Genomic DNA, 26539 nt, shown 5'->3' with positions numbered 1-26539 from the left:
ATTTTCACACTAGATAGAGTCATAATTTTACCTTCATATCCTCTCTCCACTCATTCATACCATAACTCTTAGAAATTTCTGGTTGGAAAATCTGCATTTTTGCCATAGAGGTAGCCAGACGAGTTAGAGACTGCCGACCACTTCCTCCAAGGCCAATGAGCAAAGCGTTCCCACCAGACTGCTTTAGAATGCGGCATATTCTTGATAAGTGTTCCAAAACATACCTACCAGAAATAACAGTTAGGACCCATAGTAATATGCATGCAAATTTGCTTACCACTTTATTTTACATATTTTATAACATCGTGTTGCACTGTATATATACATATATTACACAAAATTTACTGAAAAACTAAAATATGCAGGAGCTGCAGTTGGGGGAGGTTTTGTCACAAACTTTTTGTTTTGTTTTGTTTTTTTTGAGACAAGGTCTCTCTGTGTAGCCTTGGCTGTCCTGGACTCGCTTTGTAGACCAGGTTATCCTCAAACTCACCGTGATCCACCTGCCTCTGCCTCCCTAGTGCTGGGATTAAAGGCATGTGCCACCATGCTGGGCTTTGCCACACAAATCTAATGATTGAAGTTCAAATCTCCAGAACTCACACAACAGCTGGATGCAACCATGAAAGCATTTGTAATCCCAGAATGCCTATAGGACCTGGGAGCCACGGATCTGAGAGTCTAGACAGCCTGGCTTATGAAGTGGCAAAGAGGTCCTGTCCTAAACAAGGTGGAAGGGTAAGGACTGGCAAATAAAGGTTGTTCTCTGACCTCTGTACTCTGCCCAAAACCACAGGAGTTTCTTTCTATTACTACAGATTAAGAGGAAAGCTGGCTGAAACAGGGAGCTTAATACATTACTGATATTTTATATTGTAATATATGTGACAAGTATTTGCTATATTTTTGTTTTAAATATTTCATGAAAAATTGTAAATAAAGTTTCAAGTGCATACAGAAATGTAAAACATAGGTACCTAAACACAACAAGATTCATTCTTCTTTTATGGGTTTGATTATACTCGTCTAAGCACTGGTCAACAATGTCATTAAACTGGTGAATATCTGGAATTTCAATATAAGTTCGATCATCTCCTTCAAGATCAGGATTCATATAATCCCCAAACATGAGATTTCTTAAGTCTTCTTCTGTTACCTATAGAATAGAAATCAGAAAATTACAAAAATTAAATTAAAAAATAAATTTAAGAAAAATCCACAAAAATTATATTATTTATAAAATAGTAGACTATTGGCTAATTCTTTTAAACATCAAGATAGAAAATAATATATGTATAAAATTAACATGTAAAATGATAACCTTATGCAGTAAAAAGAAAAGTTTTATTGATTTTTCTATAGTCTGGGAATCAATAAACATATTTTTATTTATGAATGTTTTGTTGGTATGTATGTAAGTATGTCATGTGTATGCTATGCCTGGAGAGGCCAGAAGAGGTTAGATCTCCTGGAGCCTTCATGAGGGTGGTAGGAACCAAACTCAGGTCCTCTGCAAGAGCATCCAATGCTCTTAGCTGCTGAGCCATCTCTTCAGACTCTTTTCCTATAGACTGTAAAGTCATCTTTCTGACTTTCTTTATTAAAGAAGAGTCTATGAGTTGGCACCATGCTACGTTCTCTGTAGCATCTCACTAGCAACCCCCACAGAAGGTTTCATTCTCTAAATAAGCTCTGTCTCACATGCATTCTACTACAGACAAATCTCAAAATATGCATATACCCAGAAGAAAAAGTAAAACAATATGTTCAACAAAAACCAGGTACATTTTTTTAAGATGTTCACTAATTACAACCTCTCATGAAACTCTATTTTAGCCTGACATGTTTTGATTTAGTAAGTATACATACTGCAGCATTCTCTTTCCGCAGATGAAGAAAGACACTATCGAATGGCTCCTTAAAGTGGTCCTTTATGACAAATTTAATTAATTTGAAGAGCCAATTTCGGTCCTCATCATTAATAAGGCGATCATAAAACACACGAAGAACCTCATGCACAAACAGGCGTATCATAGTGTGCTTGGTCTCTACAGCTTCTCTCTCAATGAGCAAGCAACCCCGGATGACACGTGCAAAATCACGCAAATTGAAAGTATAATGAGATTTTGCAGGAGTGGGCAAAAGATTTTCCATAGATTGCTTATATATCTGTAAAGGAAAAATACAATTAAAAAATGAAATACTTATAATTAATAGTTCTAGCAAAGTAGTATAGACAACATTTCATTTATCCTATTAGATTATATCAGCATGAAAAACACATATAATACTGAGCCTAGCATGGAGTATATGTTTGTTTTGTTTATAGCACTCAACCAGGTACTATAAATTTGAGTGAATTTAATAGCCCTTCGAATTGGATTCCATTCAATCTTGCTTTAGTTCCCATTTGGTATAATTGTTCCACTTACAGATGACCTGAAACTTATTAAGCAAGTTTAAAATTGCAATAGAAACTAAAATCAGGTAACTCATTCTATAAAATTCTAAATAAAGAGGAAGGAATAATGTCTTTTAGGTTAGCAGTGACTTTAAATCAACTAATTCTCTCCCTCCTTCTTGTTAGATCTTCCTCCTCCTTCCTCCTCCTCCTTAATTGGCATAATATAGAAACAAAGTGTGCTTTTCTTGAATGCTGCATTCATCATAAGAATGTTAATACTCTCTTTAAAGGTTAATTAAGTTTTTAATGTATCCTGTTAAGAAGAGTGATAACATTGTTTTTCATTTGAATATTTTTTGTAATTAATCCCCTGTCCCTAGTCTCTAATGCTTCAATGAGAGAAAAAAGGTATCTGTTCTACCTGGTTAATGCTGAACCACTCATCCTAAGTAACAAATAAAAGCACTTTCCTGGATTAGGAACGTCTTCTGCTTGGTCATGGTTTGGGTCTGAAATGCCCCACCAAGGCTCTCACATTAATGGCTTGAATAGCAGAAGATGGGCTTTTGGGAAGAGATTAGACACTGGTCAGGTTGGATTAGGTCATTAGTCTGGCCTAATGATGGACTCACAGCACTGTGACCTCCTCAGGAGGTGGTAGAAACTGCAAGATGTGGCCCAACTGGAGGGAATAAATCACTGCGGGCATGTCCTTGAAAGACACTCCTTGTACCCAGACCCGAGAGCTTGGTGAGGGTGTCACTAAACTGCCTTGAGTGCATTTCCCCTTCTAACATATTAAGCTGGTTCTAGCTTGTGAGTCAGGCAAATACAAAAACAAATCAGGAGATGTTCTGTGACCACATGGGCATATGTCTTTACTCCCATCCTTGCATGCTTTCATTTTTCACTGCAATTTCTTTCTTTCTCTCTCTCTCTCTCTCTCTCTCTCTCTCTCTCTCTCTCTCTCTCTCTCTCCCTCTCTCTCCCTCTCCTCTCTCCTCCCTCCCCCCTCCTTTAAAGTATGAAGAACAAAAAGGGAAACAGAAAAGAGAAAATGTAACAAACACCACAGTGGAACCTAACCACCAAGGAAATGCTTATGATGTAGCAGGTACTGGTTATGGGCAAACTCATTCCAATAACCTTATGAGACACATATTATATCTTATTTTAGCAATCAAAATTGTGGGCCTTCAAAAAGGTCAAACTGCTTGTTCCAAGACATTCAGCTAGGGGCAGAAGCCAAGGCTCAACATCAGTTAGATTCTCTGTTTCCAAAATCCATCATCTTCTTGCTCTTAAACCATCTGCCAGGATCCCTGATAATGGAAACCAGAGACGGCTAAGGGAACAGTGTTTTTTAAGAAGACCAAGTAAGGGTAGTATCTGACGCTAACACAGTTTACGTTGCATCACTTCCTCACCTCCATAGTCCCACTGACTATTTGGTTTCCAAGTACAAAGTACTCTGGAGGAAATTCATGAGACCTGAGGTAGAATGCCATGATTGATGAGAAAATTCGGACCATGGTTTCATCACTGAAAGAGTTAATAGTGCAGATGTTGAAATGTCGAATAAAACGAGGAGTGACTGCATTCCTTCCGCCACCTGGAGGACCCATGGCAGCTATCAGTTCTATATCAACCAGAGTGATTTTAGTGGTGTCCTTAAGGTCATACCTAGAAAATACACATAAAGAGAAAGAACGAAAAAAACAAAGAATGAGACACCGATAACCTTGGAGAGTTCATCTAATTTTAGTTTCTGTGGAAGAGAATGTTATTTATTTAAGTTTATTTTTATTTATTTTATTTAATGTTATTTATTAAGTCCTCCTCCCAGAGATGTTGACTCTGTTTCCCTTCCCCTGCCTTACCCTTTATTCTCACGCTTCCTTACAATTTGATTCTGTTAAAATTTCCTTTTCTCCAAAACCAGAACTCTGAAAGTGTGTTCCTCCAATGTGCTTATAGCTCGTCAGGACTGACTGTTCTATTTTGCCTAGGATGAGTCTGTTTGAGCTTGTTATCCTGGAATAACTATCAATAACACCCTCCTTTTATTTTCAGCACTGTCTTGGTTTGAACAATGAATTATACATCACTCTGGTTATGGTGAAGTCCTGATCTTCCTATCATCGGGGGCTTTATCTTCAGGCTGCATCAACAATGTCTAAACATTACTACTTATTGTATGTATAGAGAGGGCTCCTTTACATAAAACAAAAGCTTCAAAAATTTTCTAATTAGATATCCAAATGACAAAATTTATTGACTATTTTCAATAGGCCATCAAGTTCTTAAATATTGAAGCTTTCATCAGAAGGTCTGAAGAGTAGTGAGTTGGTTCAAAGGCCTTGCAAAAAAAAAAAAAATAGTGTTTTTTTTCAACAACTAGTGCTAGGTCATCCACTTGTATAAAAATAAGTTTAAGCACCGACCTTATACACCTTTCATAACAATTGATTCAAAATGGATCACAGACCTAAATATTAGATGCAAAACCATCAAAATCTTAAAAGATAACAATTGAAAAAAGTCTAAGTGACTTTAGGTACAGTGAGTTCTTAAGTTATAATAACAAAGGCCCAAATTGTGAAAGAAATAATTGGAAAAAATCTTCTTCATGAAAATAAAAACTTCCATTTGTAAAAGTCAATAAAGAAGATAGGACATACTATGAGAAAAGAGTGGCTTTTACTTTGTAGGGCTGGCCTCCTGCTTCGGCTTCCTAAAATCTAGGATTACAGAATCTTACTAGCGCACTCATCTTAAAACTAAACATAATAGTACCATAAAATTTGTGAAGGTTAGTCTCAATTGTCAAAATCTAGAATCTCACCACCACCCAGAAGACGGGCCTCTGAGATTATCTGTGGGAGAGTAACTTGATTATATTAACTGCGGTGGGAAGACCTGTCCACTGTGAGTGATACCATTTCCTAGGCTGGGGATCCTGGGTTGTGTAAGAGTGGAGAAAGCGAGCTGAGCACTAGCATGCATACATTCTGACTGCAGAGGCACTGTGAATAGCTGTTCTAAGTTCCTGCTGTCTCTCCGCCTCAGTAGCTGTAACCTGGAAGAGCTAAAAGAAGATCCTTTTCTCTTAAGTTCCTTTTGGCAGAGTATTTTATCACAGCAACAGGAGAAGAAATTAGGACACTAGTTATACTGGCTATTTTTGTAGTTGGTATTTATCTAATGCAGTTGAGAACACATCCACATAATATTTTCATTCAACTGTCTATAACAGTTTTAGTATAAGAATTGTCAAAAACCTGAAAGCAACCAAAATGTCTGAGTGGACTAACAAACCATGGAACATCTATAACAAAGGAATATTAATTAACACCAAGAAGACATGGAAGGAATTTGAATGTGCATTACTAAGTGAAAGAAGCCAGTGTAGAAATGGCACAAACTAACTGACTCCAATTATACGGCAGCTACAGTTTAAATCTGAAATAGTTTCCAAAGAGCCATGCAGAAAAGACTTGGTATCCAGCTGGAGAAGCATCAGGACACGGGAGAGATGAGGACTAGTGGAAAGTATGTGGTCACTGGAGATAGGCTTTTGAGGAGACTGTAGGAACCCAGTACCTTGTGTTTTGCTTCCCAACTATAGGGTAAGCTGTGTTACTTTCCATGCATTCCCTCAGTGTGTTGTCTTGCCACAAGCCCAAAGCAACAAGGGCTACTGAGTATGGGTTGAGACTTTAAAACTGTGAGTCAACATAAACTTTTTTGTTAGTCCAACAGGAAGTGTACTAACATAGAAATGTTATGGGAAAGGTTAAATTGTAGAAATAGTAAAGATCATTGGTTGTCAGCAGCTTGGTCAGGGTCAGGGAAAGTAGAAAACAGCAGTTTGTAAAGCAGCAGAAAAATTCTCTGTATGTCATCATAATTGTGTATAAGTGACATTGTATATTTTCAAAACTTATAGAATGTATTAAATGAGAAGCAGCCTTACAACAAGAACTTAGGGTGACAATGGCATATTGATGAGTGCTTAGTAACTAAAAGAAGTCTGCCATCTGCTGAGAAAGGTGGGGTGAGGGAGGTGATGCATTTGTGAGGGAAAAATATATGTGAAAAAATCTCAAACCTTCCCAAGATTTATTATGAATCTAAAACTCATCTATAAATAGTCTTAGATGATATAGAAAAAATCCTTCCAAAATTTCTGTATACAAACCTGACCAATAATCATTTTCTGTAAATAACTTGGAAAATATATCATTTTTGCTTTGAAAAACTAAAATACAAAATGAGATATGACTTTATCATAGGTCATTAAGACTTTAATTAAACTATTTACCAATGTCCACAATCAAAAAACTGTCGTAATAACTCAATAGGAGGGTTGGGCCCCATATTTCTCCAATGAAGGCATATTCATATCATCTATAAACACTACACACTTCTTTCCCATAGGTGGTCCAAATACTCCCTTTCGCCTTTTGTCCAATCTGGCCATAATGATGTTCTAAAAATTTAAAAATAAAGAGGCATATTTACTTATGATATATTACAATCTTACTATTATTATCCGTGTTAAGTCAATATCAAGATCTATTCCGCCAGTATCCATGGGATCCCAGTAGCAGCTATCATTTATTTAATTATTCAATAACTTAACATAAAAATAATTAACAACAGAAAAAAGGACTGACCAATCATTGAAAGGAAATGATGTTATGTGTGTGTTTATATTCTGAGTTACTCTTATTTAAGCTGATACTAAACTTTAAACTCGACATCATTTCAATTAACATCTGTTGAAAACCTCCCCTGCACTGAGAATTATAACAGGGATTTACATGTCATGTTTGCATTACATCTAATGTGTGTATGTATAATTCTGTAATACTTTTCACACTGGATACTCCTTTACCTAAGGCTTGAAAGCATTAATTTTTCCAATCTTTGTTGGATTTTTATAGGCTAAACAAACGGCTTTTTTATATTTCTGGATTTTTATTTGTTTGTTTGATTGATTTTTGTTTTTGTTTTGTTTTGTTTGAGACAGGGCTTCTCTATGTAGCTCTGACTGTCCTGGAACTCACTCTGTAGACCAGACTGGCCTAGAACTCAGAGATCCACTGCCTCTGCCTCCCAAGTGCTGGGGTTGGAGGCATGTGCTGGTACCACCTGACATTTCTGGTGTTTTAAAAAATCACCGGTCTTTATAAAACTAAATATCAAAATTCTTTTATATTTAAATTCTACAGTATTCTAACTTTGAAAGAAGTTGAAATTAAGTTAAATCTATTGGCTGAAAACAGAAACAGAGCTGGTATCCATGGACCAGTCCAGTGAGCAGCCAGTGCTCCTAAAAGCCATACAGAAGAGTATAGAAAGAACAACTGAATATTCTCTTGCCCCGCCCCCCTACTCTTATATGCACACACGAGTATCTCCTTTTTTTTTTTTTTCCGAGACAGGGTTTCTCTGTGTAGCCTTGGCCATCCTGGACTCACTTTGTAGACCAGGCTGGCCTCGAACTAACAGCGATCTGCCTGCCTCTGCCTCCCGACACACGAGTGTCTCTTACACTTTCTTCTCCAATTAAATCAATTGTTGCTTCTCAGGCCCAAAAAGTGACAAAACCTAATAAAATGCTAATATAAAAGTGTTCTTTTGACTCATAGATTTACAAAGATGCATATTTAACATGCAGCTTTAAATATTTAAGCATTTTTCAAATAAGATAAAATATAATCATCATAAACCCCAGCATCTGGCTTTCTACTCACCTGAACCTGATTGGCACTGGTCCGTGCAGAGAAGTTAACATAGAAAGGAAAGTACTTCTCCTTCTCCAAATGGTTCATTAGTTTATCCTTCACATACACTGACTTTCCTGTGCCAGTTGGACCCACAAAAAGCAGTGGCCTTTATGAAAACAGTGAATAACATAACTTAAGATGGAAGAAAGTATGAAGGTACTTTTATGATAAGAAACTCAAATAAGTATTTTTAAAACTTTAAATAGTAGTCAAGTCATTTCTTTCTAAAACTCCACATGCTTGTAATTGTTCATGCAAGACTAGTAAAGGTAGGGCCAAGGAGATGGCTCAGCAGGTAAAAGCACTTGCATGCAAACCTGGTTTCCTGAGTTTGGATGCCTGGAGCCCACATAAAAAAGACAGACCTGGTAGCAGGTGTCTGCAATCCCAGCATTCCTACTGGGATGAGAAGCACAGCAGAATTCTCCAAAAGCTCACTGCCCTACTAGTCTGAAGGCCATGAACCTGTATGTAAAATGCATAAGTGTGTGTGTGTGCACACACGTGCACACACACGCATATGCACAAGCACGTGCATGGAGCTCAGAGACAACCTTGGTGGTATTCCTAGGCATTTCCACCTTTTGTTTGAGACAGGGTCTCTCACTGGAAGTTTGCCAAGAAGGTTAGGCTAGCTGGCCCATACACTGTCAGGTGTCTGCTTGCCTTCTTCTGTTTTCCATTTTGCCATGGCTGTGATCACTAGATCACATGTGCACCATGTTTCTGGCTTTATATCAACCTGAGCCTGACTGGCATGGATCCACACAAAGCCCGTGCCCATGTTTTCCATATGGATTCTGGTTCCACATGCTTCTGAAGTAAATATTTTACTGACTGAGCCATCTCCCATCCCAGAATATATAGCTTTTCAATAATAATACTGCAAGTAATTTTTTTGTGTCTTAAAGAGGCTATGAACCATGGTTTGGTTAAAATTTTGGCATGAGTAATAAGAAAACTGAATTCTAGGCTCTCCAATAACAGTAGATGCCATTTAGAATTTGTCAACTAGCTCCCAGTCATAGTCTAGTTGCCTGAAAGTCAGTGACCTTAGAGTTTACTTTAAAACGCTAACATTTGATTAATGGTACTGTTACATTTAGAAGTCCTGTTTACAGTAGTATCTTACTTTGCATAGGTGATACTCAAATCCATTAGGAAAGTGTATCTAATTGTGTCCATTGTAGGGACTATAATATCTTGAATCTTGGTATGTTTGTTTCCTAAATCAGAACTTTTAATTAATTCATTCCAATGAAGCCAGCGACCTCGGTTCTTCAACTATAAGAGAATATGTTTTAAATATTATAAATATGTACTTGTTACATCTGAAAGAATATTTTCAACACTTACACCATTTGCCTTTTAGCTTGAGCCCTTAGATAACATTTAACCTCTGTAACACACAATGTAGTTTTACCAGTTGACAAGAAAAAAGGTAACTCAGTTGAAAGATGAATAAAGGACAAAAACATACAGTTTATAGAAAAGTAAATCCAACAGACAGCTGCTCAGTAAGGACTGAACCTTGAGACAACATTGAGAGGCCGTTTACACTCACACTCAAGAGCCTGTATTCCTGGATAATTAGCACTGAAAAAGAGACTTTATTTTTTTTAAGTAAGCTTCATTAAAAATTCTAAATCAGGGAGAGATTGCTCAGTGGTTAAGACCACTGGCTATTCTTCCAGAGGACCCATATTCAATTTCCAGAACCCATATTTGTCTCATAATTGTAACTCCAGTTCCAGGGGATTTGATGCCTTCGTCTGACTTCTATAGACACTGGGCTTGCATACAGTGCACATACATATATGTGGGCAAAACACCAATACACATAAATTTTTTTAATGTTATAAATGAAACTCCCAAATTGAAAACTTTAGTCTTTTCCTCCTTTATAGTGAAATATAAAAATTCATATAAAATATCTTATATCATAAAAAGATAAATATCCATGAATCTACCACCCAATTATTACAATTAATTTTTAATAATAATCCAAATAATATATATATCACTTTACTATAAACTCAGCATATCTAGGTTTTCTATCCTTTAGTTTTTGAGACAACCATAGCCCTTGTTGTCTCAAAAATCACTATGTAGACCAGACTGGCCTCAAACTCAGAGATCCAACTTCTTCCATCTCCTAAGCGCTGAGACTAAAGGCATGCAGCAACACACCTGTGTAGGCTCAATTTCATTAACCAACATATTTTATTACAACTTATTAACTGAGCATATGTCGCTTATAACCCAACTAACCAAACCAATAGGAAAAGAGGGCTGAGGACCACAATAACAAAACCATAAGGATATCAGTTCTGAGGAGCGATTCTCCAGGCATAATCAGCAAGATTTCTTTTGGTAGAACCTGGCGTAACCAGAACCAGGAACCTCAGCAGGAGCTGGAGACCTGAAGATCTTCCCTCCAGCGGTTCTCTCTAGGAGTGCCTCAAAGTGGAGCAATGAACAGCCCCGCCTCCCGTTCTGGGCTCATTTATATAGCTCCTCCCAGAGTCTGTTCACGGGAGCTTTTCAGCTGGCAACAATCAAGCTCCCACACGAGGTGGTTGGTCTTCTAGTGGATTAACTTCACCTGTTCTTTCACAAGACCATTCGGATCCCACCCTTTGGAGCCTAAAAAACAGGTTTATCTTTCCTTCACACCTGGCTGAATTTATGTCTTTTAATATTCCCTAAGTGCCTTTAATACAGCCTTTTGCATATGTTGAGCATTTATTTCAAAGTCATTTTAGTATAACTTAAGTTCCAACTTGTTAGATTTTAGTTTTGTATCTTTCATGTCTTGAAGTAAATGAGAAATACTCTAAAAATAAAACATCATTTGAGATCTCTGTAATTGTTTTCCACTTTGGCTCTTTGATCCAGGCAGATGTTCAGCCAAGATAATCAGAAGATCTGTGGTAACTACTAAAGTCTTAAACTTCTTTTGGAACCACTGGCTGAATATGCTGCTATCTTAATGTCCTCCTATCAATACCAGATTCAACCATTATTTTGTTTTTCTTTCCTGATGACTCCTTTCCCCCTGTCCATCCCCAGGTCTTCTACCTCCAGATTATAAAAGTTAATTCCTGGCAGAGTAGCAGGAGTCTAGGGCCTGCCCCAGTGCTGTGTCTGGTACCACAGCATGGATGTGGAGGTCAGAGGGCAACTTTTGTGAATGCACCATCTCCTTCCACTGTGGGATGCACACAGCAGAACTCAGGCATTCAAGTTTGTGCGCCAAGGGATTTTACTCATTGTCATCCCATTGGTCCACTAATTCATTAAAAAAAAAAAACTTTTTGAGTCATATTAAAGTCATGTAGACATGTATTTTAGAGATAAAAGTTTTATTAGATTAAGAAAAAGACACCAAGCCAGGCCCAGTGACGTACACCTGTAATGCCAGCACTTGGGGTGGCAGAGGCAGGCAGATCTCTGTGAGTTCAAGGCCAGCCTGGCCAACCAAGTAAGTCCAGGACAGCCAAGGCTAAACAAAGAAACCCTGTCTCAAAAAAACTAAATGAAAAAGAAAAAGACAACAGGCATGGTGGGACGCCTTTAGTCCCAGCACTCAGGAGGCAGAGGCAAGTAAAGCTCCAATTTCGAGGCCAGCCTGGAATACAAAGTGAGTTCCAGGATAGCAATGGCTACACAGAGAGAAACCATGTCTTGAAAAACAAAACAAAAACAAATAAACAAACATTAAGAAAAAGACTATTTCTCAACTCTCATCTTCTCTTTCTCAGTGGCAACTACTTTTCCCTACTTAAACTGGATATTTTGATGTTTAGGTTCAGTTTTTAGAACACCTGCTTATGCTACTGTCTCTTGTTTACTCACTTACAGGGATCACCTCACTGACTCTCTACCGTGACTAATAAACATAAAACTCTTCTTGGTCATATCCTTAAAATTCTATGTTTGTGTGATTTCGGTGAAGGACTCCGTTCTCTCCTGCTAGTTGGGTTTGAATCCTGCCTCTAGACTTCCATAGCTTAGATAAAATTACAACCAAAGCTCTATTTAGATCTTATGCTTGGAAAATACAATTTACATGAATAAGATGATTGATGAGATGTTTTAAAGAAGGCATTTATTAATTCCCTCAGAGTGGAAAAGTACACCAAAGTTGCAGGTGACATCACAAGATATGACTGGAATAACAGTTTGTATGAGGAGAAGCAAGGGGAAGGGACTAAGCAACTGCCACGGGAGTCCCAACCCTTTGAGGGAAACTCAGGCACTGCGTGTGTTGACCCAGGCTTGTACGTTTTACACTTTATCTCAAGACACATTTTAGGTCATACCTCATACATGTAGTCATAGACCAGGCCTTTTTCATCAAATGGGCATTCCCATTTACCCACAGAGTTTGGCATTGGGTCTCGTTCATTTTTCCCTGCTATAATCGATCGTACGAAATAATCAAAAGCAAGGCGACCACCTGTATCACAACTTGCTCCAATTGACCAAATCAAAGAGAATATAAAGCAGGCCTATTGGTAAAAAACAAACAAAAAACAACAACAAAAAAATTATAGTGATTATTTTTTAAAGAAAATTTAGGAGAAATAACTAAAATTTAATATATTAAGTCCTGCTTAACCTATTTGAAAAGGGCATGCAAAGAGACAGAGTAGAACTGAGTATAGCTAAAGTACATAAAGAATCACGCCTTTGGCACCAGTGATAAAAACCTTAAATGCCTATACCAAATGACCCAGGGATATCCGTCTAATTCATCATCAGATATATCCCTACCAGTGAGAATGTATGTATACAAATATTTTTCACAACACTATTTCTTCAACAGGAATTTTGGTCGTTTACCATACGCTATACACTGATGTATATACAGCTTTAAAAATGATGTGGCTCTGTAACGTTGATATGGAAAGATCAAGATATAACGCAACTGAGATGGAAATTAGTAAATGTGGTCTATTAACACACGCAAAATACACTCACAGGAAAGAGCATTTACACAAAATGTCATTACAAGGCTTTGTGGGGTATTAACAATAACTGCCTTGAGGATGGCTGGGGAGCTAGTATAAATGGAGAAACTATGCTTTTGCCTTTTGAATTTTATTCAATATGCATACCTTGCTTTAAAAACATTGCCCTCAAAATTTCAATCAGAAATCTACATAAGTGACTCTGAACCATTTGATAAAGTTGGGAGTTTGGGTTTATCAAGAGAACAAAAAAAATTCTGGAAATATGTAAAATTACATACAGAGAAACTGTTCCTGGAAAAGTTTTATAAAAGCTAACAAAGGCAGGTGTAGAAGAATGTGAAAAGATAATACTGGAAAGACAATTCCAAAAACAAGGAGAAGACAGATAAACAAGGTTCACATAGCACATCCCTGAGGTATGTAAGGTAAGAAGGAAGGCAGAAAGGAAAGAGTAGAGTTGGCCGGGAAGCCAGGAATGTGCGGGGTCTGAGACAGAATTTCTAAAGTTTAAAAACTGTATTATATTTTATTTATCTATTTGTACATGAGTGTATATGAGTGTGTGTGTGAGTGTGTGTGTGTGTGTGTGTGTGTACAAAAGCACACTTGTGGAGGCCAAAGGACAACTGGTGGGAGGTGTCTTTCTCTTTTCTACTCAGGTGACTCCCAGGGAGGCAGGCTTGGCAGTAAGTGTTTTTACCCACTGAGCTATCACCCTGACCTGTGAGGTAGATTTTTTTTTTTTTTTTTTTTTTTGGTAGCAACTAGATGGAGGAAAAAACAGGAGGGAAATGCCACTGCCATTGAATGGAAGAGAAAAGAAGGGCAGGGACCATCAAGACCAAGGTGGTAGATTGGAGTGAGACATAAACAGGGAACAAAGATTTTGAAAATGTCTTCTTTTGTTTCCCTTTGGTAACTTCTGCTCACTACTGCCATAGTCTCTGGTCTCCCTTGAATTCCAGACATTAGCTAACAAGGACTACTACTAATGTGTCCCTAAGTCCTCCTTGGATCCTGCCTGTATTCACCTTTCATAGCTAGTTTCTATGCTGCCTATATGCCCACTTAGCACTAAGACAAAAATCAGGTAACAAAAGCAAGTGAGTTTAATACTGCACCACCTCTTGAAGGAACTATCTACGTTTGGTGCTTCATAAAGAACAGCACAGCCTCAGTTCTGACACACATTTTGTTTTCTTTAGAGTTGTTTTTAGAATCAGATTATCAGGTTCAGCTATTCTTCAGTTATTATCAAAATCAGCTCTGGATATTATGAAGATCGTTCTGAATACAAATATTATTTTTATAACTATACTTTACTCTGTATTTAAGGCCACTTCAAATATAAAACCAACCATTATCCAAACACGAGTGTGCTTGCTAGTGGGTTCATTTTCCACCACATTACAGAGCAGCATCTCAAAGAGCCGTGTGAGAGAAACAACTGCATTGATGTTACTCGTGGGAATCAGTTCCTGCCAAGGAAAAATAGTAAAATATTTTTAAATTTTTTCATCTTATTTGGAAAAGAGATGAAAATATTTAGTCTTATAAAAACTGGTAAGAAAATATACAGTATTAGCATGTTCCTTATAACATTTAAACTTACAGAAAATAAACTGTAAGCTTAATAAAAAACATTTCTAAAGGATTTTTAGTTTAGCTTATTATATGACAAAGTTGTATACAACGTATTCTTATTCTAAATCCTCGGAAAAATGGTAACTAGGTTCTTCTATAAGAGAATAAATAATATTCTAAGGATAGTAGAAATGAAGTCTCTTTCAGTCATTCATTTGGTTATTTATTCTGTGTTTATTAAAGACATAATATACTTCTATAGCCATAGAGCAAACTAGGAGATGTGGAAGTGAGAGACACAATCCCTGAAAAGGAGCAAATCTAAAACAAAATGGGAAAGAATAATACAGTGAGATAATTATCTGAAGGAGCTAGTGTTAGAAGAAAGATGTTGCTATAGTACTTGGGGTAGAAATAGGCCAAGAAATTAATTCCAGGGAAACTAGAGAAGGATAAATGACAAAAGACCTTCCCAAGGAAGAAAAGGCAGAACTAAAATTTGAAGGGAAATAAAAGTTAGGCAAATAGAGGAAGGGAGGATATTTAGGCAGGAGAGTTATATAATAAACAAGCAGATAAAGGCTGCTCGGGAGATGCTGTGGGATGTAAAGGCAGGATGACAAAAAATTACACATGGGCCAGCCAAGGACAATACAGGCGCTAAACGTTAAACCCCTACCCAGATCTAGCCAATGGTCAGAACAGTCTTCACACTTGAGTGGAGAGTGGGTTATGACTTTCTCACGTACTCTGGTGCCTCACATTTGACCATGTCCCCTGGAGGGGGAGACCTGGTGGCACTCAGAGGAAGGACAGCAGGTTACCAAGAAGAGACTTGATACCCTATGAGCATATACAGGGGGAGGTAATCCCCCTCAGGAACAGTCATAGGGGAGGGGAATAAGGGGAAAAGGAGAGGGAGGGAAGAATGGGAGGACACAAGGGATGAGATAACCATTGAGATGTAACAAGAATAAATTAATAATAAAAAATTAAAAAAATTACACGTGGGAAGCAGGCAAGAGTCATACAGGTTGCGCTAAAGTTCATTATAGGAAGAAGGAACCAAAGACGGATTTTAGAGTAGGAAGTAAACAGGATGGGTGAGCACTTAGAATCTTTATTCTACTCATAAGATGTAGATTACACCAGAGCAATGCTACTGTGACAGTCCAGGTAGGAAATGAGGTCAGACTGAGGCCACTCTACAGGAAAGGCTGAGGTGAGGAAATGGCTGGAGAAAGAAGAAAGGAGAGAAGACAAGTAAAAACATTACCAAGGAGGAAATAAGCCAACAGCATTTTAGAACTGTCTACATATAGAAAATATGACAACTATAAAAAGAAAATCCATCACCCACTACCTGGAAAGATAGAGCTTAATTTGTATTATTTATTTCTATAGCATTAGGGATTTTAAATTGATATACTGTTAGGAACTTTTATTTTCTCCATGAAGTAACTACAAATAATCTTTGTATTGTGGAATTTTCTAAGTTTTTAAAATACCATATTTTTTTCTCCTTCTAAAATCATATTTTAGGATGGGAAGCCATTAAATATCTTCCTATATCAATATATTTACTTATTTCTAATTGTGTTCACATGTATGGACTGGCACTGAATGGTGGTCCTCCAAAAGATCCTTCTATATTATAATCCCAAGAATTTATGGTAACAGATCTTTGAAGATGTAATTAAGAATCTGGGAGGGGGGCTGGAGAGATGGTTCAGAGATTAAGAGCACTGATTGCTCTTCCAGATGTCCTGAGTTCAATTCCCAGCAACCACATGGTGGCTCACAACCATCTATAATGTGATCTGATGCCCTCTTCTGGCCTGTATGTGTACATGCAGGCAGAGCACTGTATACATAATAAATAAATAAATACATCTTTAAAAACAATTTGGAGAGGAGGACAGCCTTATGAATTATCCAACAGGCATGAAATCTAGGACCCCAAGTGCCACAGACAAGAGCCACAGAGAGAAGGCCATGAGAAGCTGGAAGAAGGGATCGGAGTTGTACTGGAGCCACCAGAAGCTACAAGATAAAGGAAAGAGTCTTCCTTAGGATTTCCGACGCAGCACAGCTCTGCCAACATCTTGATGCCAATCTCTAATCTCCATGAGAAAGTAAGGTTCTGTTATTTAAGACACCACATTTGTAGTAATTTGTTATGACACCCTTAGGAAAATAGCACAGCATAGAGTCTTCATAAAATGCTAAACACTCAGGTATGTTTATAAAGACACATATTTAAAATATTTTAAAATCTATTTATATTAAAGTATGTGTACATCTGAGTGTAGGTGGTCATCAGAGGTGCTGGGGTTGGAGTTATAGACAATTGTGAGCTACTCAACATGGCATCTGGGAACTGGATGTGAGTCATCTCCAAGGAGTAGTGTGTATTCTTGACCACTGAGCCATCTCTCTAGCATCTAAAATTTTTTAAAAGATAGAAAGTACTTGGGAATTTTAAAGATCTAAAAACTATTACCAGATACAAATATTCTAGGTAAAATAAGTCTAATCTTTTAAGTTATTTGCAGTTTAAGCAATGTAAAACCAAAGAAGGCTGGGCATGTAAGGAACATGCTTGTAATCCTAGAATTTAAGAGGCGGAGGCAGAAATATCAGAAGTTCTAGGTCATTCTCAGCTACATAGTGAGCTTGTGGCCAATACAAACAAATAGCTAAACAAATAGCTAAATCAAAGTTAAGGAAAAACTGGCTTTAGTTATTCATTCTAGGATTGTGACTGTAGATTTAGACAAGTTGTACAGAACCTTCAGAAACCAGCATAAGAGAGGCAAAGTAAGTGTTCTTACCTTGCATTTTTTCCTACGAAATACTAAAGATGGTGGCACTAGCCAGTTAAAAAGATCTTTCAGCAGGGTTTGGTGGTCTGGTTCACTTAGAGGCTCTTTCAATGAATTCAACCACGAAATCACAAGTGGCTCCCATCCCAACTGTGAAGGTTCCAAGTAAATCATGCCACAACGACTCACAGTGGCTGGCTGGAGAAAAAGCACAGATTCTCTTTTTCCATTTCTAAAAGTGATTGCTCTTACGTAAGTGGTCCCTGACAGTTACAGTGAGCACTTATAAGTCCTTTCATGAGCTAGGTTACCTGTTTGTACACTCTAACATACACTACATGTTCCCCATACAAAAACACTGTTTTCAGTCAGGTCCTTAGATATCTATGCCTCTTCAGGTTTATACATCATCCAGTCATGATTTGAAATGTCCAAACCTAACTAATGTCCTTGAAGAAGTCTTGACTCTTCCACAGAATCAGGACAAACCCAGCATCCTCTAAGGTCTTTCTCTTCCTATTCCCCTCATGGACACCCAGTCCCCTCCATTCTCTTAGAGCATTTACATGTAACTGTATATTGGGATTATTTATTAACGTGCTTCTTGTCCTTTTAAACATACATTGAGTATTACTTATCTGTCTACCCATTTTAGGAGACAAAATAAAATATTCTGATTCAATTAATGAATAAGCAAATAACTAAACAAAATGCTATTATATTAAATTAAGAACTTACTGAAGCCTGTGAAAGGTCCATTGTTTCAAAGATGAGGCTCATTTGAGGGGACATTTGAATGATTTCTCCACTCATAAGGCAAAGCTAAAGGCAAACATTTTTCAAATATTTTAAAATTTAGATAGAATTTATCTGTTTATAAAGTATGTGCTATGATATAAAGGCATGAATATAGATAGAAGACAGAAAGAAATCCTAGTCTAGCCCTGTGTTTATGATGTCTCTGTAGACATAAGGTTATTGTGGAGTTCAAATGCTGATTTCTGTACTGGCCATGTCTGGTTGCAAGCCTTGTTCTGAGAATCTCCTGTCTAAATGTTGTATAAACTCTGCTCCCCAGTTGTCCCCATGTTATGTCAATAAAGTAGCTTAGAGCCAATCTATGAGCAGGGGAGAGAATAGGGATGGACTTCCTGCCAGCCAGGGGAGGAGTTAGAAGGAGGGGATTCAGCCACAGGCAGAGGTGCAGGAGAGATGAATGTTCAGCTGGAGCATAGAAAGAAGTAAAAGGCAAGTAACTTGGGGATTTTGGCAAAGAGGGAGCCAGGATAGCACACAGCGCTAATAACAGACTGAAGCTTGTGTTGAAAAGCCTTATAAACAAATATAAAAGAGTCTAGATTATTTGTGTGGTAGCTGTATTGAGGGAGAAACTAAGAGAAACAAGCACTGTCTTATAAAAATAACTTCTTTAATCTAAAATACTTTCTCTTTTATCAAATATGTTCAAATTTTGAATATGGGAGATAACATTCTTTCTTTAAAATTCTTATCTTTCCCTTTATTATTAAAACCACCTTATCTCAAGCTCCTTTGCTCAGAAATCATTAAAATTTCATAGTATTAGTAACTATTATTATCAACTATTCATGTATCAAAATAATTTCACTCCAAAGTCTTTCTTGTGTCCACTTTTCTCTCGTTTCCTCTCTGCTTGTACATCTTCACTCTAGACTCGGGTTTACCCTGTCTAGCCATACGTCAACAATGAAGCATCTAACATTTCACCTTAGGTATAAAACAGAGTGTCATAGAGTTGTACTGTATAATATGATAGCGACTAGTCATGCAGAGCTATTTTTATTTAACTTACCAATGTAAAATTAAATAAAGTTTAAAGTTCAGTTCTTTAGGACTTTCATTTTCTTGCTGCCAAAGACGAAGTGAGGGCCTTATGTGTGTGTGCTAGGCAAGCACTCTATTTCTGAGCTACCTCCCCACCCCAAGGCCAGTTTTTCAGCTACACTAAGCCGTTCTGCAAAGCAAAGGTTAACAAGCCACATGTGCCTGACTAATGGCTGCCTTAGCAGCGTGGACATTTCCAGAACTAGAAAGTCCTACATTAGAGAACACACCTAGAATACTTTTAAATGTATTATCAGATTACACCAGTAAACACTCCTCCACTTGCTACACTAGCATCGTCCTCACTCTGCTGTGTTGTTTACCATCACTTCTACTTCACCATCAAGTATAAGTCAGCCATCTGGCAATGCTGGCCTTTGCTGTGACCTAGCCAACCCGGAGGACTCTCTTCTCATCAAAGCACTTGGTTTCTGGCCCAATCTTGCTCTAATTCCAGCCTGGGCCAGTGTTCATAATGATGAGCATTTCAAAACAATAGCACCTTATGTTCCTGACCAATCTGTCTTCACATTTTTTTATGTAATTTGCTCCAGGCATCCATTCCACATATCTGGAAATTTATCTCTTGGGGAAAAAACTACGAAATCCTAACTATTAAATTCAAGCATCTTTGCTCTGCCCATCCAGGTCCCCTGTCCACTGACACTGAATACATTGTTTTTCCTTTTATTGAGAATAAGAGTTTTTCTTTATATACTATATCCTGATTGTGGTTTCCACTTACTCTACTCAAACCAGTTCCTCCTCCCTAATATACTTTCTCTTCATTTTTGTAAGGAATTTCTCCTTGAGGCTGGCTTTATTTCCTTTCTTAGGTAAGTTCTGCTTTGTGTTCAGTGCTTCTATTATTATGCCATTATCTTTAAAGTCTTCATGTATTTTCAGAAGTGCAGCATTACCTATACCTATGCCCAGGCTGCTTATTTGTAGAGAATGTTTCACAAAGGCAGCCCTTGGTGGAGTGAATGGTGATTCAAGCCTTTTAATTTAGCCAGGGCCACATATGACTCTGTGCTTCCCTAGGCCAGTGGTTCTCAGTCTTCCTAGTGCTGGGACAACTCTGTAATTCAGTTCCTCGTCTTGTGGTGACTCCCAACCATAAGATTATTTTGTTGCTACTTCATAACTGCAATTTTGCTACTGTTATGAATCATGATGTAGATAGCTAATTGCAGGATATCTGATTTGTAGCAGGGGTCGCAACCCACAGCTTGAGAAGCACTGTAAGTAGATCTGCTTCCCAGCTTCCACCATGGCTGATTAAAACTGCCCCATTTCCTCTTCTGAAAAGAACTGAGGCTCACCACTTCATGAAAATGAGTGATCAGAAGGGCTGCCTGTTTACTTTTCACTCTCAGTGCAATCAATATTACTGAGGGAAAAAGGAAAAACATAATGATTAAGTGATAATCTCTAGGATATATTGACCTGTAAGGTGTGTAAATAAACCTTTGGGTGTGGAGAATTTTATGCATCTTTATTTTGGTAACAGCTATGAAAGTGTACAAATTCATTAAAATCATAGCATCTATTTTTAGAATTTTATGTCCATTTACTCTCAATTAAAATAAATATGGGCTGGAGAGATGGCTCAGTGATTAAGAGCACTGACTGCTCTTCCAGATGTCCTGAGTTCAATTCTCAGCAACCACAGGGTGGTTCCCAACCATCTATAGTGAGATCTGATGCCCTCTTCTGGCCTGCGGGTGTATATGCAGGCAGATACACACATACAGTATACATAATAAATAAATAAATAAATAAATAATCTTTAAAATAAATATTATAACACTTCCATTGTCTAGTTCTTTTGTATATCTTAACTTACTCTTTTTTATGTGTATACATGTGTTTTGCCCACATGTATACCTGTGTACCACATACATGCAGTGCCAAGAAATGAATGACAAATGACTGTTAGGCACCATGTGGGTGCTGGGAATCGAACATGGATCTTGGGTCCACAGTCCCCTGAAGAATAGCCAGTATTCTTAACAGGTAAGCAATCTCTCCAGCCCAGTAATTTTTGGTAAATTATTGTGGTTTGAATAAGAATGGCCCCCATGTGCTCATATATTTGAATACTTAGTCATCAGAGACTTAGTCACCAGACATTAATTCAAAAGATTAAAAGGATTAGCAAGGATGGCCTTATTGGAGGGAGTGTGTCACTGTACATGGGTTTCAAAATCCCATGCCAGCCGGGTATGGTGGCGCACACCTTTAATCCCAGTACTCGGGAAGCAGAGGCAGGTGAATTGCTGTGAGTTCGAGGCCAGCCTGGTCTACAAAGAGAGTTTAGGACAGCCAAGGGTACACAGAGACCCTGTCTCAAAAATCCAAAAAACAAAACAAAACAACTACAAAATCCCATGACAAGCCCCCCGCCCTTCTGCCTATGGATCATGATGTCGCTCTCAGCTACTGTTGCAGAGCCTGCCTCCCTCCATTCTCTCTTAATGATAATGGACTAGCCCTATGAAATTTTAAGTGAGCACCCAATTAAATGCTTCCTTTTATAAGAACTGCCTTGATCATATTGTCTCTACACAGCAATAGAACAGTGACTAACACAATTACTATGTTAACATAGTAGTTTTGGTATAATACACTTGTATTCTATTAAAAACAAAAGACTTACTATAGCATAGTATTAACTGAAAAGATAATCTATAAATGTATTCAATTTTACATACTTTAGATTAAATATATAGTTCTAGAATTATGCCTGAATAAATTCTGATTTAAATAATAGTGACTTACCTTTTTATTATCGTCCAATACTGTGTTCATACTCTCTATCCACAAAGTGTCAATAGGACCATCAAATACAACCCATTTCCGGTCAGGGTTTTCTGCTAATGCAAATTCTCTGAACGTGTTTGCCACAATCCCATCAGTCCACTGAGGGAAAAAAAAGGAAAAGCGGAAAAGCTTTTTTCATAAAATAAATTAGACTTATCTTTAAACACATAAAAATACTTGTAATTTCTTGATTAATAGGCACTGTCTATAGGAAAGAATGTTATCTAGGAGATTACCTCATGAGACACTGGGTCAAACTGCCCAAAAAGTTGGCCCATAGTAATCGATTTTGGGTTTACAGTCCTATACATGACTTTTTCTTCCTCTCCATAGTTGCGCTCATTCATAAGAGTTAGAATGTCAGCCAGTACATGCAGGACTTTTGTCTTAGCAGCAAAAGGCTCTCCTACTAACATGAAACTGTGAGAGACATGTTATACAGTAAGAGGGTAGAAAGTACACCAGCATGGAAGACATCACTCTGTGGTAGTTACCATAAAGAATTTCTGGATTTCTAAAATTTCTAAACTGATCAGTTCTACACTGAATTTTTCACAGTCATAACACTATCAAATGCAGGATATAATAAAATGTCTCTAAATGACAGTAAAATCTTATTATCTCTATATCCTTAAAATAAAAACCAAGACATGGGAAGAACTGTTTCTAAAGCTTTCGATTGCTGTAGTGATTTTAAGTGCTCTTTGCCAAAGATTTCCAGACCTCCTCCCAGCACGCAGGCTTCTTTGCCACTCTTGTAGAAATGCCAGGTGACTAATTCCAACCAATGAGTCACACAAGGTAGATAATTGCCAATAAGGGAACTGATTGAGCTCTGCCACCTTCCTAGCAAGAATATGACCCACAATGTTGAGACGTGGCTACTCTCTGTGACTATGATAAACAGAGTCTCCCTGATAACCTATAGTGGACATAGAGCACGAATGAAAACAAGGCCTTTGTATTGTAAACAGCAGTGTGGCTTAGCCCATCCTAGGGAAGACGTTCTTGCCATAACAAAAGAAAGCCAAAATGTAATGCACTGGGTTAGAAGCCGGGGCAAATTAACAATCTCCAGAGGATAAATGATTGGCCATTGTTATTATACAATATTTTATTAATTTAATCACTTTTTAAGGAAAAACATACATTTAATTATAAATACAAAATTACATATCACCTTACAAAATAAATTACATACACAAAATGCTTATAGCTACTTGGACGGCTCCCTACAAGGAAGAGGTCCCAAAGTTTAAACTCCATTAAATGGTTTCACAGTAAATCCATCTCTGAAAATGGAGGCATTCTGTGTCCAAGTGGATTTTAGACTTGTTACCTAACAATGTAAGCTGTATTGACTTCAGTTTCTGAGACAGGATCTTCATATATAGGCCAATCTGGCCTGGAATTGAGGAGCCTCCTGCCTCAGATGCACATAAACTAGGATTACAGGCATCCACTCCACTCCTAGTTCTTTGTCTTTTGTTGTAAGCTACTAAGAAGGGAGGATGTATTTGTTCCCTAGACTTCCCAATATAAAAACTTTATTGCTTCTCTTGACTCTTTTAGGTTAACGTAAAATAACATTAAACTATAACAGATGATCAATTTTCTTACCCATGTCGAACAATCATCATTTCATACGTCTGAATAATTTTTTCAAGAAAAAATTTAACAGGCTGAAGATTATGTGCTTCGCAGGTGTCATATGCACATTCCAAAAATTCCTGGAACAAAATAAAAGTGTTTCTATAAAGTGGTATTATAAATCATGTTGTACAGAAAGATTGCTTTTAAATAAAAAAGAATAAATAGAACTAAAATGCCTTTAATATAACAATGTAAGTTATGAATATTCAAAGCATCCTAGCATTGGATATATGTTAAATAAAAACAACTCTTTTTAATGGTGTTTGCCAAAATTCTATTTTGGTTAAGATACAAAAGAATATACTAGATAATCCTTCATACCATAGCAACAGGGAATAAACAGAGAAGCTAAAAAAAATCACTAAAAATTTAAGAACCAGCAGAGCATAGTGGCGCACGCCTTTAATCTCAGCTTTCAGGGAGGCAGAGGCAGGCAGATCTCTGTGACTTTGAGGCCAGCCTGGTCTACAGAGCAAGTCCAGGACAGCCAAGGCTACACAGAGAAACCCTGTCTTGAAAAACAAAACAAAACAACAACAACAAAATTAAGAGCCATAAGGCACTGTAGATACAACTAATTCTGATGGAATTTGAGCTCAGAGATGGGTTAATCTTTCTTGAGTGTCCTGGTTAGTTTTATGTGAACTCAACTTGACACAAGCTGCAGTCAGCTGAGCAGAGGGAGCCTCAACTGAGAAAATGCCTCTATAAGATCAAGTTGCTGGCAAGCCTGTACAGCATTTTCTTAATTAGTGATTAATTCAGAAGGACCCAGCCCATTGTGGGTGGTGTCACCCCTTGGCTGGTGGTCTTGGGTTCTATAAGAAAACAAGCTGAGCAAGCCAGGGAAAACAAGCCAATAAGCAACACCCCTCCATGGCCTCTGCATCAGCTCCTGTTTCCAGAATCCTGCCATTTGAGTTCTTGTCCTGACTTCTTTTGACTATAAACGGTGATACTGAAGTGTAAATTTTGAAAATCCTTTCCATCTGGGCAATGGCACATACCTCTAACCCCAGCACTCAGGAGGCAGAGGCAGGCAGATCTGAGTTTGAGGCCAGCCTGGTCTAAAGAGTGAGTTCTAGGACAGGCAGGGCTACACAGAGAAACCCTGTCTCAAGCAAACAAATCCTTTCCTCCCCAAGTTGATTTTGCTCATGGTGTCTCAGCACATCAACAGAAACCTGTATAAGATACTAAGTAAACCCAACTACAGCTGTTTTAAAGGCCCCTTTAAAGTTGTGCACACCTATAAACCCAGCACCTGGAAACAAAAGCTCCCAAAGGTAGATAGATGTCTATGAGTTTTAGGCCAGGCTGTCTGTTCTACATAGTAAGATCCAAACTAGTCAGTGATACATCATGAGACCTTGTCTCAACCCTGCACTGCCGCCTGCCACCCCCATAAACTTCTGGTGGAAGAAAGGACCTAAAATATAGCTGGATAGCATATGAAACATGGAAGAAAGAAACTATTACGAGTAAGTAACACCAAGATCCAGCTATAGCACTCTTAGACACACACCCAAAGATGCTTCATCCTACCACAGAGACCCTTGCTCAACCATACTTACTGCTGCTCTAGTCACAATAGCCAGAAGCTCAAAACAACCGAGATGTTCCTCAACAGAAGAATGAATAAAGAAAATGGGAGTACATTTACACAATGGAGTATTAAATCAGTTGGTTTTTTAAAAATGAAATCACAAAATTCACAGGTAAATAGAGCTAGAAAAAAAATTGTGTTGAATGAGGTATCCCAGACCTAGAGAGACAAATATGGTATGTATTTGCGTATATGTGGATATTAGCTGTTAAGTCAACGTTAAAAGTTGCTACTGTACATATGTTTTATGCAAATCTCAGGAAAGCATGAACACAGGAAGCTTTCAAACAACAAAAGAAACAAGGGTAAAAACAGCTGTACAGACAGAAAACAATTAACTAATAATATGAGTCACTCCTTACATATCAATCATTAACTTGGGACTGACTCCGCAGATAACAGCACCTGCCACCGGCCAAGCCTAAGTACTTGTGCTCAGTCCCTGAGAACCACATGTTGGAAGGAGAGAACAACCCCTGCAAGCTAACAACCCCTGCAAGCTGTTCTCTGACCTCTACATGAGTGCTGTGGCTACATCTGCACGTGCATAAACACACAAACACACATGGAGAGAAACACACACATACACACACACACACAATTTATTTTATTTTATTTTGCTTTTTGAGACAGGGTTTCTCTGTGTTATCTTGGCTTTCCTGACCTTGCTTGGTAGACCAGGCATGCCTCGAACTCACAGTGATCTGCCTGCCTCTGCCTCCCAAGTGCTGAGATTAAAGATATGCGTCATCAAGCCGGGCTGAGAATTTTAATTTTAATTACTTTGAGTGTAAATGGGTTACAGCCACCAATAAAAATGCATAAAATGACTGAATTGATTAAATTAACAAAAGGCCAAAATATTTGCTGCTTATTTCATTTTACAGAGCACTCACAGATCAAAACCAAATGATGAAAAAGATATGCTGTAAAAATAAAAACAAAAAGAGAGCAGAGGTAGATATACTTACTTATAAATATTTACTTATAAATATTTACAAATA

The 26539-nt window shown here is 37.8% G+C and overlaps 1 protein-coding gene across 1 annotated transcript in view; it reads right to left on the bottom strand.

The window, feature by feature from the left end:
• The window catches only part of Dnah12 (dynein axonemal heavy chain 12), a 155622-nt gene that overhangs the window by 76194 nt on the left and 52889 nt on the right, over positions 1 to 26539 (bottom strand). Inside the window, 15 exon segments of the mRNA XM_051140594.1 lie at positions 32 to 224; positions 978 to 1156; positions 1870 to 2169; positions 3832 to 4087; positions 6729 to 6772; positions 6774 to 6896; positions 8167 to 8305; positions 9332 to 9483; positions 12525 to 12713; positions 14537 to 14656; positions 17597 to 17785; positions 18326 to 18409; positions 22235 to 22375; positions 22513 to 22696; positions 23897 to 24006. Coding sequence (XP_050996551.1) covers positions 32 to 224; positions 978 to 1156; positions 1870 to 2169; positions 3832 to 4087; positions 6729 to 6772; positions 6774 to 6896; positions 8167 to 8305; positions 9332 to 9483; positions 12525 to 12713; positions 14537 to 14656; positions 17597 to 17785; positions 18326 to 18409; positions 22235 to 22375; positions 22513 to 22696; positions 23897 to 24006 — 2403 coding nt within the window.

The sequence above is a fragment of the Acomys russatus genome, chromosome 3 (assembly GCF_903995435.1).
Source record: "Acomys russatus chromosome 3, mAcoRus1.1, whole genome shotgun sequence".
NCBI classification, from domain to species: Eukaryota; Metazoa; Chordata; class Mammalia; order Rodentia; family Muridae; genus Acomys; species Acomys russatus.
The sequence above is the reverse complement of the archived record's forward strand: the minus strand, read 5'-3'. Positions and strand labels throughout refer to the sequence as shown.